Source organism: Protopterus annectens, chromosome 6.part1 (genome assembly GCF_019279795.1).
Source record: "Protopterus annectens isolate FY-2018-M chromosome 6.part1, PAN1.0, whole genome shotgun sequence".
In the NCBI taxonomy this organism is placed as follows: Eukaryota; Metazoa; Chordata; order Ceratodontiformes; family Protopteridae; genus Protopterus; species Protopterus annectens.
The window spans coordinates 442,862,241-442,887,135 of NC_056738.1; the positions used below are offsets into that span (position 1 = coordinate 442,862,241).

General features: G+C 39.3%; 1 protein-coding gene across 2 annotated transcripts in view; it reads left to right on the forward strand.

The window, feature by feature from the left end:
* The window catches only part of GMPPA (GDP-mannose pyrophosphorylase A), a 424,071-nt gene extending 403,539 nt beyond the window's left edge, over nucleotides 1–20,532 (forward strand). For both annotated transcript variants that reach the window (XM_044075874.1, XM_044075875.1), the window contains one exon: nucleotides 17,034–20,532. In XM_044075874.1, coding sequence (XP_043931809.1) covers nucleotides 17,034–17,134 — 101 coding nt within the window. In that variant the 3' untranslated portion in view covers nucleotides 17,135–20,532. The remainder of the gene's footprint in view (nucleotides 1–17,033) is intronic.
* The last annotated feature ends 4,363 nt before the right edge of the window (nucleotides 20,533–24,895 follow it).

Here is a 24,895-nt window from a genome sequence, read left to right on the forward strand (position 1 = left end):
CATTATTCCTAGCCTATGTGGGGTAAAAAACACCTATGTAAAAATTTCCATGTGTATACCCACCAGAACAGGGAAGATGTGGACTCCGTCGACTGTAAACAAAGTTTTTTTATCTTTTTCTGAGAGTACTTATTTATTACCTTCACTTGAATAATTCCAAAAATAAACCTCTGTTTTGCTAAAATCATTCTGAGAATTTTATAAATAACAGATATGTATGAAGTGTTCTTGGGTGACCTATTAATAACTGTTGAGATAAAATCCAAGATTTTTAAGTTACTCTTATTGTATGCCTCTAATGAGCGTACAAGCTTAGTATGCATACAATCCTTACAAGTTTGGATGTCCAGCCAATTGCAAGAACTTATTTTATTAACTGAGAAAAATTGATTCCAATCACCCTTCTTAAATTCTAACATTTTCTGAGTATCAAACATTCATTTGTGTAGGCAATAGGAAACATAATTATTAATAAATTCTCAATTAACTGATTAGAAAACATAAGATTTTTAAACAACAGCAATATATGGTTTGTAAGAGGTGTAAGAGCAAGTTCTGAACTTTCTCTTTGAATGCACATTTTTAAAATCCATATAAAGATGTTTGTATGTATTTGAGTATGTTGTTCAAGCAATGTCCTATTACTATTAAGAAGTAAGGTTTCATGTATTGATTTCCAATGTGACTTATAAGTATTATTCCAAAGCAACACTATGCTAATAAATTCAGAGTTTAAATAAAGATCAATATTTGGAAACCCTACACCGCCTTCATCTCAGCTTGTGGTGTGCCAGAAAAGAGAAATTCTTGTGTTTTTTTTGGGGGATACCAAAGGAAGTTGAGTAATATGTTATTAATTTTCTGTTTAATTTTGGCAGGTGGGGGAATTATTAAAGCTTGGCCAACAAATGAGATTTTAGGCAACAGTATGATTTTGATTAAAGTTAGTCTGTCTTCAAATGTGAAGAAGTCTGTTCCAAATGTCAATTAGACTTGTAATTGAGTTTATACGTTGTTGGTAATTAGATGTGAGCGATTTTGCGTAATTAGATTCAATAATTATGCCTAGATATTTAATATGCGTGCCCTCCCAGTTTATGTCTCTTTTTGATCTAAGTTTCATAGTAACATTTTTATTCAGTAGAAGTGCCTGAGTTTTGTTGTGATTGAATTTTAGACCAGACAAAAAGTCTAGATTATGTAATAGGTGATCTGCTGAATTTTTAATATCATTAGAAATTATTAGTAGGTCATCAACAAACATTTGTATCTTGGGACATAATTTGTCTGACACTTTATATCCTTTAATGCTGTCATTGTTTTCTAACACAATTTGCAAGAGGCTCAATAGAGTGACTTGAGTAATGGGGAGGGGGGGGGCATCCCGTTTAGTGCCTCTTAATATTTCGAATGGGCTAGATAGATAAGATCCAACCTTTACATAGGCTATAGTTTTATAATCAGTCCTATAAAGTTTGGGGATAAACTGTATTTTTGCAGAGCTTTAACCAGATATGGCCATCTTAGGGAGTCGAAAGCTTTATCTATATCAAGGCTTAAAAAAGAAAGCTCTTTTTTTTCCTGTTTGCCAAGTCTATTAAGGACAGTAATCTAGTTACATTGTCTTGTACATTTCTGTTTTTGATAAACCCGGTTTTATCTTCATGAATTAATACTGAAAGAATATTATTTAACCTATCTGCTAAAATAGACATGAATGTCTTGTAATCAATATTAAGCAAAGAAATCAGCCTGTATGATGTGCAAAGGTTGGGCTCTTTATTTGGTTTTAGGATGGGAGAGATGATAGAATATTTCCATGAGGGAAGGATGTTTGTTGTAATTTTAACTTCTTGGAATGCATTGAGTAAGATTTTCAAGATGTTATCAGGTAAGAATTTGTACAATTCTGGAATTAGACCATCCAGCCCCGGTGCCTTTTTTGTCTTAAGATTTTTTTTATTTGTTCCTTTAATTCTTTAAAGGAAAAGGGTTTATTTATGTTATTAATATTGTGTTTGGATAGCTTCTTTTGAATATTATTAGCAAGAAAGTTGTCTATACTTTTATCACTTGTAGATGAGTTATTATTATTAATATTCTCGTAATGGTTTTTATAACATAAGATATTTTTTAGATCTGTAACTTTGATAGTCTGATTATTTCTAGTGTATATTATTCCTTTTATATGATTTTTTTTCATTTAAATGTTTAGGTCTAATCACAATCCTGTGCATACTCTTGGGATTAATTGAGTAGGATTGTAATCTGATTTTTTCCAGATTTATTGATATTTTATGCTGCATGATATCCTGATATTCCTTTTTCAGTTTATATATGTCAGCTAATGCAGATTTGTCATCTGCTATTAAGTTTTAGTTCTAGTTCATCAATTTCTTTTTGTATTTTTACCAGTTTTTTATCCCATTCTTTCCTTTTATTTACATACCAACTTTTCACTTTACCATGTAAGACTACCTTTAAAGTGTCCTATAGGATAATCTCTGAAACCTCTCCATTATTATTGACATCTAGGTAAAGCTTTATTTCATCTAGAGCCATTCTTTAAATCCTTCTACTGTTATTAGATAAGGAAGTAGTCTTTGGCAGATGTTTAAGGGGTCAGTATTAAGTGTTACATTGAAGGTGATAGCATTGTGGTCAGACATATGGCATGATGTTAGCATTACATTATCAATTTTGCCCAGTAAAGAACTAGTTACAAAGACTTTGTGTATGTTGATCTGCATGCCAAATCTGTAAGAGTAATGAGACTATTTCAGGGAGGGTAATATTTTTATACCATCAATGTCAATTAGGTTTCTGTCTTTTATATAGTTGTTCAAGTGCTTGGCAACAGGGGACATCTTGAAAAGCTTAGAGCTTGTAGTATCAGTGGAGGACAAGATACAATTAAAATCGCCTGCTAATAGTAACTCTCCTGTAGACTTTAATGTTATGGTGTCTAAATGTTTTTTCACAGTTTTAGTCCCAGTACCCGTGATCCAGTAGGTGTTTGCAAAAGTGTATATCTTTTTATCTAGTTTTAGTATGACTAAAGCAAACATACCAACATTGCTTGAATATGAGTCAACTATTTCTGGAATTCCAGAAATCTTATAAGCCTTCAAAGTTAATTTGTTTAGATCTTCTGTTACTAAATGAGATTCCTGAATGAATGCAAAATCTGATTTATGTAGCATTAAATATTTATTGACACTACTTTTCATGGGGTTGTTCAGCACATTGACATTAATATATATAATGTTAAATATTATCATTTGGTGGAGACTGCTATTATAAGTAAAATTGAAAAGGGCTTTCCTTGATTCATTATGACAAATACATTTTTTAAAACCGTTATGGACAATTTGAAAACAATAAAACTGTACATTTTAACAACCTTCTGCATGGATAAACTAAACCTCTCGTGACATCTAGTGGGGATTCCTAGCTACTGCAGGTTAATAACAAGCAGAAAGGAAACTGCATGTACATTAAAAAGATACAAAAGGAAAAATTTGATTTAATATACTATGTATGCATGAACTAAGAACATGAAGCTGTGTACAATATCTTATTTTTTAACTAAGCAGACTAAGATAAATTGATTAATCCTAATAATTATTTGTTACCATGAGTAAATACAGGACTATAATGTCATTAAAGCAAACAGGAAAAAAGATGCATTTAAAACAGTCACTGTCAGAAACATTTGTAATTCTTATTTAAATATAATGTAATTCAGATTAAATAAATCACTGTTTACAGTAAAACATATGCTTCTAAGACTTTTTAGATAAAAAATAATTGCTGAATTAATGAAAACACAGTTCAAATGATCATTCTTGAATCTGATTGGCCGTTAGAGTTCAGTGAAGAGAAACAAGTTCAAAGATCACACCTACTTCCTGAAAGATATCACAAATTGTTTCTCACACGTCTGGGAGCTAACAGAAGCCTTTATAAGCTTGAGCTTGTCACAAACGTTGTCATAATCAGTAAAAAATGTAAGTAGGCGGGAATTGTCTAGTGAAGTGAAGCTTTTAAGCATAACTTGTAAAATGATGAATATTTAAAATAAAGGCTCCAAATTACCAACCATACACAGCTATAAGATATATTAGATAAATGGAGCACATTGCAGAAGTTCAGTTAAGTAGTAAATGTGTCTAGAATAATAAAATGTCACCACTTTCTTTTTAAATACTTAAAAGTAACACAGTAAACATTTCTCTCTCCTGCAGTGATTAAATACTATACCACTAGGACTAAAACAGAAAGGGAAGGCACATACATGAATAAATAAGTATAGGATATAAAAGAAATATATGAAATGAGTGAGTGATTTTATACTATTTCACTAGTGCTATGCCATGTAAAGAGATAAAAGTATAAAATGATAGTTGCAGTTGGATAAGATTTTGATTTACTTGAATTTTGAGTACTATATATTATTTGTAAAGTTAGCATTGTTGTGGAAAAGATAATAGGAGAGGAAAAAAAAGAAGTCACATTACCTTCTGTGTATGATTCCACATTATTTAAAAGGGTGATTTGTCTCTGGGTTTCTTTTTTCTTTAACAGTCCACTCATTTTTGAAGCTTGTCTTTTTAAGTTCATTGAATAATCCATGGGTTCAGGTTGAGTTAGTTATATCAGTATTCTTAATGGCAGCACCCAACAATGTTTGCATTTGTAGATGGCATCACCTATACTCAGCCAGAAGATGTAGCAAATCTGCTGGCTGACAAATTCAGCTCAAATTTCTTCTCTCCGTCACCTCCAGTTCTCCCCCAATAAATAACCTCCACTGCCAGTCATAACCAAAGAACAGGTTGCCACTGCCCTCTCTAAAGCTAAAACAGCTTCAGTGTGGCCTGACAGTATACCAGGTTGCCTCATAATCAGCTTAAATCAGGACTTATCAGGTCCATTAGGATACGTGTTTAACCACAGCCTCTGAACTGTTTTTCTCCTGATAGAGTGGATAACCATAACAGTCATCTCTCTGTATAAAGGGGGGCCATCTACTGACCCAGGAAATTACAGACCCATACGTTTGACTTGTCTTATATGTAAGCCCATGGAAAGAATCACCATGGACCTAATAAATAATAACACTGGAAACTTCCAAACATTGGACCTGGCCTAATTCTGCTTTGTCAAAGGCAAGTCATGCCTACAGAATCTGGTGGATTTCTTTGAAAAAATCACTAAGGCCATGGATAATGGTAAAACAGTATATACTGCCTACCTCAACCTGGCAAAGGCATTTGACACAATTCCCCACTCAGGTATTATAAATTAATTCACAAAACTGGGCATAAATCGCTACATTGCCAGATGGATAGCCATTTGGCTCACAGACAGGACACATGTGGTTAAAGTGGGTGAATCTAGATCCAGCAAGAAGCCAGTTATTAGTGGTGTATGACAGGGCTCAGTGCTGAGACCACTGCTGCTGAGAATATACTTCTCTGAAGTCAAGGCTAATGTGGAAGGCCTCTGGATGACAAAGTTTGCTAATGACTGCAAATTGGGGGCAGTCATTGAATCCTCCAGTGGTGTAGATATCCTTCAGGAGGGTCTAGATCAGACAAATGACTGGCCCCAGAGCCATGGCCTAAAAGTAAATGTGAAAAAATGCACTATCATACCCTTTGGGAAGTCAGATACCCCTGTAAATTACAACATCAATGGCACACTTCTAAGAGTAGACTCAGAGGTGAGAGATCTAGGTACAGAGATAGATAGTAGCCTGACCTTTGACTGTCATGTGTCCACAGTGGTGAGGAAGTCCTTTTTATGTGGCACAACTTATAAGTACAAGTATGCCATCCAGATCCAAATAAGTTATAGTCCCACTGTACTCAGCCCTCATTAGACCAGTAACAGAGTACAATGCTCCATTTGGCATGTACTTCACTAGGCACTTGCAGCAGCTGGAGTGACCCGAGAGGTTCCTCACAAAGAAAATACAGTGTGTAAATAACATGAACCGTGCAAATAGAGTAAAAGCATTATTTCTTTTCTATCTCTTACCAACTGACTTACAAGACGCTCACAAATCCAGCCCTGATGAAGCTGCTACAGATCCACAAGTCAAACAGCATGAGAGTCACCTGATTTAGGGATCTAAACTTAGCGACTCAAACAAAACATGCTGGAGAGACAGATATGTGTCTCTGATCTTTGAAACAGGCTTCCTGTTGACATTAAGCGGAGCCCTTTCCTAGCTCTCTTCAAATGCAGTTTGGAACAGTGGATGGGGATTCACAAATTCACACCTGGGGTAGTGCCTGTGTCCTTTATGGACTTTATGGATTATGGAAATCTGTAAGATACTGAATGCATAGGCACAAATCCATGTTATCCTCTTGCCTCTAGGGGCCATATATTGTATAAAATCAGGTTATATTGGCTGGGCTCGTAAGGGTCCTTAAGCTGTTAGCTTAGTAATCCCCTTTGAACCTATGAGCCATTCTGATTTTCTGTACACACATTTAAAAAGCCCTGCAAAGTAGATTTTCATTCCAGAGCTAGGGCAGGTTTTTACTTTTCTACAGTGCATAGGTTAATCATTAGTGCCATCTTTCTCTTCTTGAGTTGGTGGCACTCATTACTGTTCTGCCAATATGTGAAGAATCCACATTGGAAGGTATCTGTGATAAAGAGGATGGCACAGCTTTGTGAGGAACCTAACATAACTAGATCCTTGCCTCATACAGATGCGATGCTTTCCACTGTACTCATATTATCTTCTCCCATTATACTAATCTTTCCTGTTATGTTTCTATTTTTATGCAGTATATGGAAAAATGTGCACAGTGGTGCAGCAGTTAGCGTTGTCACCTCACAGCAAAAGGCTCTCCAGTTTGATTCTTGGCTGGGGTATCTTCTGTGAAGAATATGCATGTCCTCTCTGTATTTGCATGGGTTTCTTCTGGTTGCTCCAGTTTCCTCTCAAATTCCAAAGACATGCATCTGGAGCATTTCACCCCAGGCGTCTGCAGAAAATGGGCTGGGTTCATAGGTTCATACTAGGCTATCTGCCCTAGGGCATTTATAAGCCTAGCCAGAGTGTGTTTGGCTTTCGCCACCTATTTTAAATTAATTTTGCTATGCCCTTTTTCGAGGTTAGTATACTGTGCCTCTGTCTAACAGTGACACAGAAGTTATACCCGGGGTAAACCTACGATCCCCCATCCACTCATCAAGATTCCTCTTGAAGAGAGTCAGTGAGGGACTCTGCCTAACCTGGACTGGGATTTTATTCCAGAGTGAAGGGAGCCTCTGGGTTATGAACCTGTCCCTCCAGCATGTCCTATTTATTTCAGTGCTAAGGTTCAAGTCTCTTGAGCGTTTAGCTCGATGGGATTTGGATTTTCTGAGGTGCAGCATGTCCATTAATTCCGAATTGGACATGGCTTTATACGTCAGGCACAGATCGCCTCTGAGCAGGCGTTATGCCACTGAGTAGAGCTGGAGTTTCTTTAACCGGGCAGCATATGGCATCTGTTTGAGCCCTTTGATCCTCTTGGTGAGGTACTTTTGGGGTCTTTCCAGTTGCTGCAGGTGTCTGGTAAGGTACATCCCAAAACCGCATTGTACTCAATTATGGGCCTGATGAGGGATGAGTAAAGAGGCACGATGACCTCCCCTGATCTAGATGTGAATCCCTTCATGATTAGGTGGGCTATATAAATTGTTTTTCTAACCACTTTGGCTACGTGGTTGTCAAATGAGAGATTGCTAACAACTTGGGTCCCCAGGTCCCTAATTACTTCTTCCGTACTTAATGGATTACCACTTATGTGGTAATTTGTGGGCACTTTGTGTTTGCCAAAGGGGATGACTATACACTTTTTGGCGTTTAGCTTGAGGCCATGGCTCTGGCACCAGTTGTCTGTTTCTATGAGGCCCTTTTGGAGGATGCTTGTGTCGGCTGGAGAGTCGATTATGGGGCCCAGTTTGCAGTTATCTGCGAACTTGGTCAGCCACAGTCCTTCCGTGTTGGCCTGTACCTCTGAAAAATATATACCGAACAAGAGAGGCCCCAGGACTGAGCCTTGTGGGATGCCACTTGTAACTGGTTTGGAGTCTGACATGGCTCCAGCAATTCTAACCATGTGGGTTCTGTCCTTGAGCCAGTTTGCAACCCATCTAGTGACATAGGGGTTTATATTTAAGCTGGTGAGCTTTTCTATAATGCCCGAGTGGGGTATTGTATCGAAGGCTTTTGCGAGGTCCAGGTAGGCTGTGTGGACCACCTTCCCCTTGTCAATGGCCTTGGTGACTGTTTCAAAGAAATCGACCTGGTTTAAGAGGCAGGATCTGCCCTTAACAAAGCTGAACTGGGTAGGATCCAGTGTCTGTAGGTCCCCAATATCTTTATTTATAAGGTCCATGATGATCCTTTCCATAGCTTTGCAGAACAAGCTAGTCAGGCTTATGGGGCGATAGTTTCCAGGATCCGTTGAGGCACCACCTTTGTGGAGAGGGACCACCATTGCTGTACGCCACTCTTTGGGTACATATCCTGTAGTAAGGCTGAGATTGAACAGTAGTTTTATGTTTGGGTTAGCTCTTCTTGGAGTTCATGTAGGATGCAGCCCAGGACACCGTCTGGTCACATTGATGCTGTGTTTTTTGCTTTGGAGAGGGCGGCTCTTACCTGAGCATCTGAGATGTCAGGGGGGCAGCACTCTGCTGGGATAGATGTTTGCCCTTTTGGTGGGGAGGGGGGGGACGTTTGCGCTGAACCTGTCAGCTAGGATGTTGGCAATGTCTCTGGGTTCGGTGTATTTCTTGTCATTTTGGACTAATTCTGAGCATATCTGGGAATTCCCACCCAGGTTCCTAACATAACTAAAGAAAGCCTTGTGATTATCATTAGTGTCCTGTGCAATTTTTCTCTTGAAGCTGGCCTTAGATGATTTTATGAGTGCCCGTAGGTTTTTGCTAATACTGATCAGAGATGCCTTCCCTTTTTGGGATTTTGCTCTATCATGTAGTAGCTTCCTCCTTCTATTGTATAGTTTGTTTATGGCTGGGGTCCACCAGACAGGACATCTGCCTTTGGAGGATTGGGTCTTGGTTTTATTTGGGATTGCATGATCCATGCATTCCTGAAGGTGTTCATAGAATGCATTTATAAAGGATTCTGCGGTCTGGGCCATATTTTTCACAGGCCCGGGGGCTTTGAAGGATTCCACTTCGGTTTTGAGGAGTGTGAAATGTACTTTAGAGAAGTTTTTCACTGTGGTTTTCTGGGCAGGGGGTAGGGTCGGGATGTGAATATCCAGTGAGATTAGTTTATGGTGTGATCTTACCAGTGAGGGATATACCTCTGGTCTGGAGCATAGAGTCTCCATGTTGGTGATGATCAGGTCCAGTATGTTTTCCCCTCTTGTGGGAGTGGTAACAAGTTGTTCCATAGCATTTGAGTTTATAAATTCTAAGAACCTTTGGGCTAGGGTGTTGGAGCTAGAGTAATGCTCCCAGTCTATGTTTGGGTAGTTGAAGTCGCCCATTATAATGGTGTTTGGAGAGACCTTCATATTTTCCAGTGTTCTCAGGAAGGCCGAGTGGAGTTCCTGGGTTTGGGAGGGTGGTCTGTAGCAGGCTATAAACTGGAAGGCAGTTTTACCCACTGTTAGTTGCACATGGATAGTCTCTGATGCTTCGTGCTGTGCCATCAACCTGGAGGTGTGGGTATCTTTGATGAATATTGATACTCCCCCTCCTTTTGTGGTTCGGTCCAAGTTTTGGGGCCGAAACGCATGGTTTGAGGTATAACCTGGTAGTGCTGGGGTGCTCTCGGGAGCCTTGAACCAGGTTTCTGTTACTGCACAGATATCGATGTTCTCCATGCTAAGGAGAGTTTCGAGTGCATGCATCTTGAGGTTTAGACTTCTGGCATTGAGTAGCACTACTCTTAGTTTCTTATCCCTTGTGATACCTATGGAGGTGGGTTTGTCTTTTGAGCCTTGCCTAAAAAAGGCACTATGGGGGTAGCAAGAGCCTTTGCCAATATCCAAAAGCCCAGGGATGATAGGTGCAAGCCGTCCCTAGTGAAGCATCGTGGCTTGTCAAGCATGTCATCCCAGGCTGACAGGCATTGGATCCCCTTTGAATGACACCAATACTTAAGCCAATTGTTGAAATTTTTCATCTTGTCTTCATATTGTGGCATCATTCTTGGTGAGGGTAAGATGCTACTCAAGGTCAGGGTCATACCGGCCTGGGCTATGTGCTCAGAGAGCTCCTGTTATGTCTCTTTTCATGTAGTCCAGGGAGGTATGTCTCAGGTCATTTTTGTACTTGGCTTGGAATGACCTGAGTGCTTGTGTTATGTGGCGGATCCTAGCACCCGACAGGCAGCTCACCGTGACCTTCTCCTTGTTCAGCCTGGTGAGCGGGACGTCAGTGTGCCTGACGAAGTGTATCAGGTGTGTTGTTTAGCCTTAAGGGCTGTGACTGTTCGGCACACTGGCTTTGTGAGATATGTGTTGCACGTGTTTTGTTTTGGGGTAGCGGTTGCTTGGGTGTCTGCTTTGGAGGTCTCTGCTGCTTAGGCAGATTTTTATTTAGAGCCTCCGAGTATGTTTTTGTGTGTTTATGTGTTTTGTTTGCTGTCATGGTAGGTCTATGTGAGACTGGAATTGTAGTGAGTATGGTTTCCTTTTCCTCCTGACTGGTTACGCCAGTACTGAGTTGAGAGAGCTTAGCCTCTAGTTTGGCTATATGGTTGCATCTCTCATGTGTTGGAATTTGTTGGGAGGAGGAGAGGGTTGTCTTTGTACATGAGGCAGTTGTAACTGCCTCAAGATTCCCAGATTCACCAGCTGGACCGGAGAGGAGATTGACAACTGACCTTTGGACATGCTAGAATAGTATTGGGAATTCCTTTATAATTGAAAAAAAGGGCCAATGGGGAACAAGGTACTCAAGGGGAATTTGTGAGGGTGTAGTGCTTTTAATTTTTTAGTGCTGACTTATATAATTGCTTTAGTGAGCAAGTGCCAGGTAACTTAAATGCAATATGCTACAGGTAACTTAAATGCAAAAATGACAAACAGTAACTTTCATTCAAGTGAAACAAGGAAATAAGTACAGTAAGCAATGCAGATATCACTAGGGATCCACAGAAGCACTGAAAAGCCGCGTTTTAGGTAGAGTTAGCGTTTCAGGGAAATAACAAGCAAACAACAAGCATACAAACAAAGCTAGATTCAGCAGGCCTGGATCTAGTCTATGCTACAGCAAACAAGGTGTACCAATTTCAGTAAGAAACAGTTCAAATATGCAGGCACTATAAGCCTTTAACCAGAAATTCCCAGCTCAGAAGGGCAGAGTCCAGCCTCTCCTCCCACAAGAGTGCAGATCACGAACCTTCTTAATGTAAAATAACTGGCCTGAAGCCCAAGTGCTTAAACCAGAACCAATACACTTTTAGAATAACAGACACTGAGCCCTCAATCAGCAGTTCCCAACTTAGAAGGATGTAAGCTACCTGTCCTGCCACCACAGTGCAGGCCACAAACCTTCCTAATGTAAAACAACTGGTCTGAAGCCCAAGTGCTTAATCCAAAAGACTTAGAATGATAGCTAAACTTTAATCATGTTACTACCAAGCAGTAATAAATACAATTGAATACTTTAAAGAATGTCTGGATTAGTGCTCAAGTTATACAAACAAAGCTAGATTCAGCAGGCCTGGATCTAGTCTATGCTACAGCAAACAAGGTGTACCAATTTCAGTAAGAAGCAGTTCAAATATGCAGGCACTATAAGCTTTTAACCAGAAATTCCCAGCTCAGAAAGGCAGAATCCAGCCTCTCCTCCCACAAGAGTGCAGACCACAAACCCTCTTAATGTAAAATAACTGGCCTGAAGCCCAAGTGCTTAAACCAGAATTAATACACTTTTAGAATAACAAACACTGAGCCCTCAATCAGCAGTTCCCAACTTAGAAGGATGACTTTAAGCTTTTACCTGTCCTGCCACCACAGTGCAGGCCACAAACCTTCCTAATGTAAAACAACTGGTCTGAAGCCCAAGTGCTTAATCCAAAAGACTTAGAATGATAGCTACACTTTAATCAAGTTACTACCAAGCAGTAATAAATACAATTGAATACTTTAAAGAATGCCTGGATTAGTGCTCAAGTTATACAAACAAAGCTAGATTCAGCAGGCCTGGATGTAGTCTATGCTACAGCAAACTACCAGTTTCAGTAAGAAGCAGTTCAAATATGCAGGCACTCAGATAAGGACCTTTAACCAGAAATTCCCAGCTCAGAAGGGCAGAGTCCAGCCTCTCCTCCCACAAGAGTGCAGACCATGAACCCTCTAAATGGAAAGTGGATACAAGACACGTGGCCTGAAGCCCAATTGCTTAAAGCGAATCTAACAGACACTGAGCCCTCAATCAGCAGGAACACATTGCAAGGATGCCAAATCTACAGGCAAGGTTTCTGCAGAGCACAGAACCTCCTTAGCAGATGTGTTGAGCTATGGATCCCAGTGGAAATTGGATCCTCATGTATTTCAGAAATTGACAGTGTCATGGGGAACTCCAGACATAGATCTGTTCGCTTCTCCACTAAACTACCAGCTGCCAAAGTTTTGCACAAAAGGTTTCATCCCACAGCCTGGAAAGTGGATGCTCTTTCTTTCAATTGGAGCAATCTTCATGTGTATGCCTTTCCACCTCTGCCTCTCCTCCCAAAGGTACTCCTAAAGGTCAGACAGGACAAGCCAAAGATGATTTTAATAGCTCCAGATTGGCCTCGACAGCACTGGTACCCATTACTGAGAAGTCTGGTGGAGCCTCCATGGCCTTTGCCTTGATTCCACACCTGCTGTCTCAGGAGAACAGTCATTTACTCAATGTCAAACTTCACTCTCTTCACCTAACAGCCTGGCATATTCTGTTTTGAACCCTGGAGGGTCTCAGCTTCCACAGCAAGTTTTGAATGTTATTTTGGAGGCCAGAAGGCCTAGTACAAGGAAAGTGTACGCAGATAAATGGAAGAGATTTTTATTTTGGAGTACAGCAAAGGAATTTGATGTTTCTGAGCCTAATTTAAGTGTGGCTCTTCAATATCTTACTGAGTTACTGGACAAAGGTTTGTCCTTCTCTTCTATTAAAGTTCATGCTGCAGCAATTTCTGCTCACTATGACTGTGACCCACCATTGTTTTCTCATCCTTTGTTTAAGCAATTCCTTAGAGGGGCAAAGAATATAAGACCCCACGTAGAGCTCCTACTCCTGCTTGGGATCTCAATTTTGTGTTGGAGAAACTCACTCTACAACCTTTTGAGCCTGCAGCTACTGCTGAGTTGAAATATTTATCATGGAAGACTGCTTTTTGTTGGCCATTACCTCTGCAAGAAGCGTTTTTGAATTACAGGCTCTTATGGTTGAGCCTTTCTTAATTTTCCATAAGGATAGGGTATCTTTGCGTACTAATCCTTCCTTTATGCCTAAAGTGGTTTCTAGTGTGGCTTTAAACCAAACTATTCATTTGCCTACTTTTTATGCAAACCCCCAAAATAAAGGGGAAAAGATTTTGCACACTTTGGATGTACACAGGCAGTTGCGATATTATTTGAGCAGAACTAAAGGGTTCAGGCAGTCTCAGCAGTTATTTGTTTCATTTGCTTTGGGTTCTCAGGGCAAGCCTGTGTCAAAACAAACTATTTCTAAGTGGATTGGGTTTTGTATTGCTTTCTGTTATTCCCATCATGGTAAGGAGATTCCAGCTGGGATTAGGCCTCATTCCACTAGGGCTACTGCCACTTCTACAGCTTTTTTAAGGGGGGTGGCGACTAAAGAGATTTTGGAGGCAGCTACTTGGAGTTCAGTGCATACTTTCTCTAAGCATTATCACCTTCCACTTTACTCTAAATCTAGGGCTGGTTTTGCCACTGCAATTTTACAGGGCATTTTGGCAGCTCCTACTGCTCTATAGTTTTGCCATCCTCCCTTACCTCTGCTTTGGGATTCTACCCAAGTGTAAGGACTGCAGCAATGTGAGATGAAGAACATAGTACAGTTTTGTACCTACCATAAATGTAGATGTTCAAAGATCCACATTGCTGCAGTCCAATTTACCCTCCCTCCTTCCCCTCTGTAGTTAGAGCTGGTTGTGTGGGTTGGGTTGTAAATATTGTGTATATTGTATATATTGTACATATAATTAGTGCAAGGGTGGTTGGTTGGTTTTGCTGTCTTGACCTTTCTTTTTAGGGTCTTCTGACATCTGGGGCAAGAAAAGACTGAGGATATGACGTCGGTCATGCGCATTTGTACCCTGACGTCCTGATGTCAGTCTTAAGCGCCTTGACCGACGTCAGCCTAATACTTTGATATTCGGGCCGACCGAGGACAGCGGACTACCCAAGTGTAAGGACTGCAGCAATGTGGATCTTCGAACATCTACATTTATGGTAGGTACAAAACTGTACTTTTTAGGTAGAATTAGCGTTTCAGGGAAATAACAAGCATACAAACAAAGCTAGATTCAGCAGGCCTGGATCTAGTCTATGCTACAGCAAACAAGGTGCACCAATTTCAGTAAGAAACAGTTCAAATATGCAGGCACTATAAGCCTTTAACCAGAAATTCCCAGCTCAGAAGGGCAGAGTCCAGCCTCTCCTCCCACAAGAGTGCAGACCATGAACCCTCTTAATGCAAAATAACTGGCCTGAAGCCCAAGTGCTTAAACCAGAATTAATACACTTTTAGAATAACAGACACTGAGCCCTCAATCAGCAGTTCCCAACTTAGAAGGATGTAAGCTACCTGTCCTGCCACTACAGTGCAGACCACAAACCTTCTTAATGTCCCAGTCGGACTTTCCCAATAAACAATTGTTAAATAAATAAATGTAATGCTTCTTTTTTTCTTGTACATGTTTATTGTTCAGAATGGATATGTGCATCCTTAGTCTGATACTCACATCATTTTACCAGATTTTATGAGTTTTCAGATATGAGTTGCAAGTGTCAATCTCTGGTTATATATTTTGTTCAGGGTTAGTTGCAGACACCAGTGGGATGTACCCTTTTTTCTAAGCAATATATACTGCAGAATTCTAGGAAAGCATTTCATTGTGGAGAGTTGTTACTACTTGAATGACAGGACAATGCATTATCTATACAGAAGAAGCTGAGACTGGCATGCATTTGCATGATGTTAAGATAAAATCCAGAAATCCCAGGAACTACCTCCAGCAAATGAGGGTCATAAGTCCAATGGGTTAAAAAAGCAGGTTACACACATTAAAATTTAAAAATGAGTTTATTGAAGGATTGAGTACCACATTAATGTAAAACCTTACAGTTTTGTCCTTCACTCTTTACAATAAGACCATCAGAAATGATATTAAGCTGTAATGTTAAGGTTAAAGCCTCGTACTGCTTTGCTTTCAGGAGGCTGGAGGCTGGAGGCTTATAGGATGGTAGCTGTTTGATATTCTAGACTCATTAGTGCAAGTCCTGGAATAGTGGGCCTAAAAGACCAAAAATATGGGCTTGCTTATATTAAGGTCAAGGTAGCTGTTCCTCAGAATACTCCCTTTTCTCTTAGGTATGTCAATTGATTATATTTATGTTTGTGGGAGGAGGGTTGTTGCCAAACACATCTTTAGAAAAATTAGCAATGTTCAACATTTGCTGCACTGTTTATTTTTGGCCTTTATTTTTTGTAATTCTGGGTCTCGCACTTAAATATCAGATTTACAGGAGGGAACCTTATAGGACTGGTGCACTGTAGTGGAGGCTTCAAAAATCACACATTTGACCTTTGATATCTTCTGATAGCACACATGCTTGCCTGTAACTACTATATGCAACTCTGAAGACAGGGAAGTAAAAGTCCTATTCTGAAGTACAACCAAGAGCCTTCTCAGTGATGTATCACAAGCTATAACTACCACCTGGATTATATTGATGGGAATGAGAATAATTTATCAATGCAGACTGAAGGAGAGTTCTTTATCCCTCCCTGGGAAGTTGAATGTGCAGCATAAGAAGCTTCATGGTTGTCAAGTAACTGGCAGTAAAAGTAGTGTTGATGGTAGTGGTTAGCTAACTCGGTGCCAGAAAAGGAAATGTCACAGAGATTGTGACTCTGTAGTCCTATTACAGAAAGCAATTAAAATAATCTTTGGTAGATAATTCTGATAGAAGAATGGTCTGGTTTTGTAGCAAATAGAATGAGCAAACTACAGTTACTAGAATAAACCAATCTGATTAGTGTATTTATTGGTTTGGGTTCCATAATACTTTAATAAAATAGTTACACACTTCTGCAGTCTTTCATCATTTCATCATTGTCGTGAGAGATGCAGTCTGTCAGATGTATTGTTTGGGGCAAAGAGAGTGGCTGCCTCAAGTGCAGGGTGGTAGGGGAGCATGATCTGTGTGTGTCAGTTACAGGAGTGCATTTGGAATTTAATGCCAATACAGCATTTGCAGTTAGGACTGAAGAACTGAAGCAATTTGTGTGCGGTAATGTATACTGAAACAAGCCACATGTTACATTATCATGGAGCTAGCTACAGTTACAAAGGAAAAAGCTTTTTTTTTTCTTCCAGTTCACAAGTCCAGGAAAGTTGCTTTTAGTATTGAAGTCAGAAATACAATACTTTTTTTCTGTACTAAAGTCAGAGAGACAAAACTCTTTGCAACTCAACTTTGAGTTAGGGGAGGTGCAAGTTTGTGGAACTGCACAGGATAGCAGGTAATGTACCCAAAACTTTCCTGTCTCTTATTTTTGAGTCAGGATTTTGAAAGGTATGATGATGCTTAAATAGTTTAAAACCAACTTTATTTACCAAAAAATGTACTTTGAAAGTTAAGAGTTTTCTTGTAAACTCCACTTTCTTTTCTGAATAGATCCTGGAGTATATTAATTTGTTTTTTTTTTCAGGAGATTATTTAAATTTACAAGAATGTTGATATTTTTATAAGTAGAAACCTTCTGTTTTTATCTAATTTCTGATTCATCTTTCTCTGTAGGTTGCAACGTCTCTATTCCTGCAGAAGTCATCATTCTCAATTCCATTGTTCTCCCTCACAAAGATCTCAACAGAAGTTTTAAGAATCAGATTATATTGTAGATTTGTATGAAAATTTAATTTTTTTCAATAGGGCTGCATTCTAAATTATGACTATGTACGTTTGAAGTGGAAGTCTTTGGAGATAGGAGACAAAAGTGTTCCTACAGTGTTTCTGCATGGCCAACAGCATATTAACACTTCACTGAGCTGGTATTTTGTTTACCAGATTGGTGTGGAAATTTAAATTTGTATTTAAGACACAAGGGTTCAGCACCATCATGATTGCTGATTTCTTTAAACACTAATCAGAGGTTTGGTATAATGCATAAGTATAGGAATATATCTGCCAAGATGTACCATTTTAGTACAAACTGTTACAGAGAGAGGGTTAATTTTATAATAAAAGTGTTTAGGTATATTTTATTCTTTCTTTGCCTGAAATAATTCCAGTGTACTGCGTGTACAAAGAGGAGTAAGGTGACTGTATTAACCATTAAAATAGGCATATGATGTAAGTAAGTTTGCAGGTGGTTACCAAAAACAGCTAGAATCAGTAAGATTTATGATTCATAGATAATTAATTTTATAAAATACAGAAGAGAGATTAATTTACTTTACATCTGTTTCTTGGTCAACTTCTAAATCATGAATGTACATTTCATTAAATGCTTGTACAGGTCCTGTCCTTTTGTTGCTAACATGCTGTACCTGTTTAGATATGATTCTATAATACTGAGCTTCAGATTGACAAGTCTGTTTTATGTTGTGATTATGCTGAATAAGAGCATTCACCATGTGTTAGAACTGAATATTACTCACTTGAAGAATTGGATGCACCTTTAAGTACCAAAATGGAAACTGTTATACCTCCACTGTAGAATTCTGCTGCAAAAAAAACTAAAAGCAGCATAAGAAATCCTAGCTACAGCCACCAAACATGTCTACCCAGAAGGCTTTTTGGCTGTACGAACCAGGCTATGCTCTTAAGTTTACTTGTTGCATTGCAGTGTCACATATAGAAGTGGCCTGCTGACAAGAATTTTAAGTTGTGTTTTCCCTGTGGCCTACAGGCAGAGAGGGCTATAACTCGAGCTAGCAACTTGCAGTTGATGTGCTATTTTTGTTTTCATTTTTTTTTATTTCCGAAGTCTTTAGTCTAACAGAGTTTGATGCTTGCATTTTCCTTGCCTCCACAGTGGGTTGAAGATCCAGTAGCAGGACAGAGATTCATTGAATAGGCTCAAAAGAGAAAATTTTATACACAAGGCAAGCCAGTGAATCATACCCCCTATGCAGAGAGCTTCACCTTCTACACCCCCCTTAATTAATATAGCTAGCTGAAAATTTGTATAGCCTTGAATTAGGATATAAATTCCTTAATTGTATTTATTTGTGTATGTAAGGTAAATAGGGTAGAGCACTGGTTGAAATGACTGTTTACAGGCTCAGACCATACACTACAGTAAAGAATGAGTAGAGAGCAAAATTAGCAGATATTCCATAGTACAGATCAACACTTATAAACCTATTGCAAAAGCGATGAAGAAATAAAAATATTAAAGTGTACAGCTAGTTAGTAGCATTAACAATAGAACAAAATTTGTGTAAATGTATATATACAGGTTGCTTTAGTTCAAAGAAGAAGAGAATAGCATGAAATAAGAATGTAGATTTCAGGAGGAGGGGAGGGGATGGAGATGAGGTGATGTGGCCACAGGATATCAATTCTCACCGGCTTTGTGTAATACAATAAGGGTTTAAACTTTGCTCTGAAAGTGGAGTAAATGGGGATTTCCTTAAGGTATGATGTTAGATTGCCATAGTTGAGAGCTAAGATTGGAGAAACTGTGATCAGTGCAGTGAAATTTTGTTGTAGGGTTTGAAGTACTGGGGTAGGATTGACATTGTAGCTGATAGGAAGGGGTGTACATTTGGAGGATTGAGGAGTTAGGGTATCCTGTTGTAGTAAATTGAATATTAGAGAACCAAGCAGTAGATCAGCTGTTTCCTGAATGTGCAACCATTTTTTTTTGAGGGATAGGTAATGATGTTCATGCCTGAGCGATATGGTTATGAATTAACACATTGTGTTGGAGATGAATTAGAAGGCTATTTTTTTAGATGTTACTGCAGCTAGATGTAGGCCATATTTAAAATGAGCTAATAGTTTGCCTTTGCCTATAGCTGACTTTATAGTTGATAGGAGTTGATGTTTGCCATTTTTTTTTCAGTGTGAGCTTCAAAATTTATGGTTTGATCTAGCCAGATGCAAAGGAATCTGAATGTGGTGGTGGTTTCTATGTTGTGGATATCAAGGTCTTTAATTTCAAGGGATTTAGGATTTTTTGATATTTTTTAATGACTAATGAAAAGCATGATTTCAGTTTTCTTAGGATTAGGCATAAACTTCCTGGATTTGACCCAGATGAGCGATCGTTTTGTAAAAAGTTTTGTGTCATGGAGTTTGAGTCTAGATCTGTAGATAACCATGTCATTGGAGTATAAAAGCAGTGGAATATTAGGTAAGTTATGAGGAAGGTTGTTTATAGAGAACAGTAGCATGTTAAGAGTTGAGCCTTGTGGGACACCTGATTAGATGTAGACTTCTGACAGGGAGGAGCCAATTTTTAGTCTAAAGGATCTTTTTTGTCAGGAAAAAAAACAGTGAACCAAGCAATAGTTTTGGAGCTGATCCCTGTTTCAGCAAGGTGTGAAGAAATCATATTGTGATTGACAATATCAAATGTGCGGGTAAAGTAAATGATAATAACCCCAGTTAGATTACTTTTATCCATGTTTGGTTAAATACTGTCTCTGAGGGTCCTAAGAACAGTAATACTGCTCCCTCCTCCCCAGGGCCCATGCTGCTTGTTTGAGAGTAGGCAGTACTGTTGAAGGGTAGAGATAAGCTGATCACTGATGATTTTTTCAAAATATTTTTCAGTGACTGGGAGGATTGAGATTGGTTAGAAGTGCACAGTGGAGGAGGGTTTAGTTTGTGTGGCAACTGATGCAACTACGTATCATTTCCAATTTTGAGCACACTTATTTAATATTATCAGGTCTTGTTGAAATGGGGCACCATGAAAACAACATATTCTTTCAGTACCTTTTTTTAGAAACAGGACTGGATGCCAAAAAATGTAGATGCTGATGACAGATGAAGACTGTATGTCCAAACTTTTCATTCAAGCTACGAATTCCCCTGAAATCATGGCTTGTTTCTGATTATATCCAGCATAAGAATGGATGTGTGGGTGACACTCATTTTTTTTGGTATTGTCCTATTAGTGCAGAATGTTCACAGTAATAACATGGGTGTTACCATTATAAAACAAGCATGCAGTAAATCTCTTCCATTTTGGGGATAATAATATTGCAATACGTTTTAATTATTAAAATTGATGTACAATGACTGGATGTGAAGTAATAGTAAAAGGAAACATTGTCAATGAGAACATTGATTATATATATCACTTTTTCCTTACGGCAGTCTCTCAAAAATATCAAAGGTGTTGTTCTGACAAATCATATAACTCATTCTGCAGTTTTAACATTATGACTAGATGTAAAGCTTGTAATACCTAGAAGTGAAATGCTTATGCAGGCAAGCTTCACATGAGAGGCACAAGACAGGGGCTTTCACACAACATATAATGTCTCTTCTAACTGTGACATGCATATTAGCAATGACTTTGCTTATCCACACAGACCTGAAGAGGAATACCATCTTTCAGTGTAGGAAAGACTGGACTAAAATCACACATCTTACACCACTCTTAGCATTGCCTTTCTCCAACCTCCCCTACTCCACCCACTTCCACACGTATTTCGTAATGTGAAAGGCAGTGCACTTTTGTTTTTAAACCACTCCAACATGATTGATCACATTAAAGCAAATTTTTTATTTAGCCCGTTCACTCCAATGGATCTCAGGAAGCTTGCACTGCAACTTCCAATGGGCATAGCCTAAGCCTTTTGACAGAATCAAATTATGTCCTCACATTTCAGACAAATGCTCATATTTCTGAAACCATAGGGGTTATAAATGGCAAATTCTTCAGCACAAACAATTTTTATACTGATAGTACTCTTTAGGTTCTAGGTGTTAAACCAAATTTTATAAGTCACAATAAGTGCAGTAACTATTAGATTTGTAATATTTTGTAACCAACTTACAATATCTCTGCAACCACTCACGTTACACACATGCTGTCAGCAGCATTTTATTCATCTAGCTGAGAGCTTTCATATGAGGTTAAGGAGGTCAGTCTGTGTTACTTGGTTGTTGCAATATTTAGAAAAATGTGAAAATTATATCTATATAAATTAACATCATAAAAACAACAGTTAATATTTATTTACTTGCACTAGACAGAGGTCAAATATTAATGCAGTTGAGATTGCCACTGTGTAAGCTTTAAGATTAAATATTTTAAAATCTTGTACATAGCATGGTTTTGGAATTATTGATACAAATATGAACAAACAATATTTGACACCTACAGGCGTCAGTAGGAGTTAACTGCAGATGGACCTGGAGGTATCACTCAGCTGTAATGAGTTAAAAAAAAGGGCAGTTTAAGTTGACATTTTTACAAAACTCATCATTCTGTTTATGCTGACAAACAGAAAACTAGAGTTTGTACAATATTTTGCAGACTATGGGATAATCATTCATTTTTTTCTGTATAGTCCAGAAAAATTTTGTAGGAATGCTAGACCTGAACAGCACCCATGGAACTCTCTTTTATTTATCTATAGAATGGACCCTCTGTAAGAAAAGTACTAGACAATTTCTGAACTGTGATACGATTTTTTAACCTGTTTTAGACTCAGTAGATCAAAGCATCAATATTTGTCCAAGTATTACCAACGCCATTTTCTTCAGTTTTTCTTGCCCCAGATGTCAGGTGCCCCCAAATTGGTAGGCTGAAAAGTATGCCAATAAGTTTGCATGCACAAAAATAAGTATTTCCTTCATCTACAAGCAAATACACCACACAGGTTGTATAGGATAGAGAAGTACAGATAAGTCCCAGCAAAGAAAAGAGGGGGATGGTGGGTGGGTGGGTAACCAGGACTGCAACAGTGAATACTCTCGAACATCTACATTTATGGTAGGTACACAACTGTACTATGTTCATTGTGTTTCACTGTTACAGTCATTACACTTGGGTTGAATCCCAAAGCTGAGGAAGGGTGGCTGGGTCTAAATAGGATTAGGAGAGGCTATAAGGCCCTGCAGAACTGCAGTGGCAAAGCCTGCTCTAGATTTAGAATAGAGAGGTAAGTGGTAGTGCTTGGTAAAAGTGTGCACTGAACTCCAAGTTGCAGCCTCTAAAATGTCTTTGGTTGGTACTCCTCTGAGGAAGGCTGCTGAAGTAGCTGCTGCTCTGGTAGAGTGAGGCCTAATGCCCTTAGGCAATGATTTGCCATGTAGTGAATAGCAGAGACGAATGCAGTGGCCTATCCATTTTGAAATAGTCTGCTTTGAGATAGCCTTTCCTTGTGATCCTGCAGCATATGCTACTAAAAGTTGCTTAGTCTTTCTGAAAGGTTGTAGTTCTGTTCAAGTTGAAACGTAACTGTCTGTGTATGTCCAAAGAGTGCAAGAGTCTCTCACCCTTATTCTGTGGGTTTGGATAAAAGGTAGGCAAATGAATGGTTTGGTTAAGTGCCATACTGGACATTACCTTAGGTATAAATGTCGGGTTTGTCCTCAGAGAAACCCTGTCTGGATGGAAAATGATAAAAGGTTCCACAGCCAGGAGTGCCTGTAACTCTGAGACTTGTCTTGCAGAGCTAATTGCTTGGAGCAGAGCTGTTTTCCAAGATAAGAACTTTATTTCACCTGTATTGGCTGGCTCAAAAGGTGGCAGTGTGAGTTTTTCCAAGACATAATTGAGGTCCTATGCAGGTATTGGTGCTCTCCTTGGAGGTCTTATGTTTTTGGCCCCTCTGAGGTACTGTCTTAGCAGTGGATGTGAAAAAATAAGTGGTTCCGTATTGTAATGGGCTGAAATGGCAGAGGCATGGATTTTGATTGATGAAAAGAATAGGCCTTTGTCCAGCATCTAATCTGAGGAATATTTGGTACAACCTTGTCAATTCCTTGTGCCTGGTTCCAAGCACAGAATCTTTTCCATTTTTCAGAATAAGATTTCCTGGTACTTGGCCTCCTGGCCTCCAAAATAACATCCATCACTGCTTTAGAGAGAGGTGTGTTCTGAATGGCTACATTATCCGCCATGCTGCCATATTTGGGGTTCTGAGCTGACTGTGCAGGATCTGATTGTTTCGTTGGGTCAGTAAATGAGGAATTAGAGGCAATGTCCAGGCTAGGCCTTGAGACAAGCTCTTTAGGATTAGGTACCAGTGCTGGCGGGGCCAGTCTGGTGCAATCAGAATCATTTTTGGCTTCTCTTGTCTGACCTTTAGGAGTACCTTGGGGAGGAGAGGCAGAGGAGGAAAGGCATATACTGTTAGGGTTTTCCAGCTGAAAGATAGAGCGTCTACTTTCCATGCTTGCTTGTGATACATCCTTGTGCAGAATCTCTGTAGTTGGCAATTGTGAGGGGAGGCAAATAGATCTATGTCTGGGCATCCCCATTTCTTTATTATCATGCTGAAGACTTGTGGATCCAGTTTCCACTCATGGGGATCCATGAGGTTTCTGCTTAGTTCATCTGCCAGAGTATTTTTCTTTCCTGGCAGGAATTGTGCTTGCAGGTGTACTTGATAAGTCAATGCTGTGTCCCACAAGGTCATGGCTTGTCTGCAGAGGGGGTAGGAATGAGTGCCTCCCTGTTTGTTTATGTACCACATGACTGTAGTATTGTCTGTCCTTATCAGTAGTTGTCCTGGATGGAGTAGATCCTTGAAAGCTGTCAGGGCATTTTGAACAGCCAGCATCTCTTTTTGATTGATATGAAGTTGACTTTGGCTTGTGGGCCATGTGCCCTGAATACATTTTCCTGCCATATGGGCCCCCCAGGCATAATCTGAAACATCTGTTGTTATTGACTGCCTGGCTGTGGGTAGGGTGAATGACTGTCCCTTGTTGTGGTAACAGGCCTGTGCCCACCATCGAAACTCCTGTTGTAGGCAAGGAATGAGGGTAATTAATGTTTCCAGGCTGTGACAATGTTGAGTCCAAACACTTTTTAGATACCATTGTAGTTTCCTCATATGCAGTCTGGCATATGGAATTAGCAGAATGCAGGATGCCATGAAGCCCAAAGCCTGCAGAATTTTTCTTGCAAATAACTGGGTCTTTGTTGCCAACATCCTGAAGTAAGAAGTCAGTTGCCTTTGTCTGGCGTGAGATAAGCCATCTGGGCAGTTGTATTTAAGCTTGCACCCAGGAATATTAACTCTTGAGAGGGTACTAGTTTTGATGTCTTTTCGTTTACTGTGTACCCTAGGCAAATAAGTAATCTTTTTACAAACGCCAGATGCCTTAGTAGAATGTCCTTGTTCTCTGCTTGAATAAGACAGTCGTCCAAGTAAGGATATATTTGAATTCCTCTTTGTCTGCAAAATGCAATTACTGGTGCCAGGCATTTTGTGAAAACTCTGGGCGCAGTAGATAAGCCAAAGGGCAGTGCAGAGAATTGGTAGTGCATTGAGCCAGCTAGAAATCTGAGGTATCTTCTGCAAGACTGTCTGATTGGAATATGCAGGTATGCCTCTTTTGTCCAAAGTTACAAGCCAAGCCTTTTTGCCCAGCATGGGCAGAAGTTGATGCAGAGTCAACATTTTGAATTTTGGAACTTCCAGGAATGTATTTAGAGTAGACAGTTCCAGTATTGGTCTCCA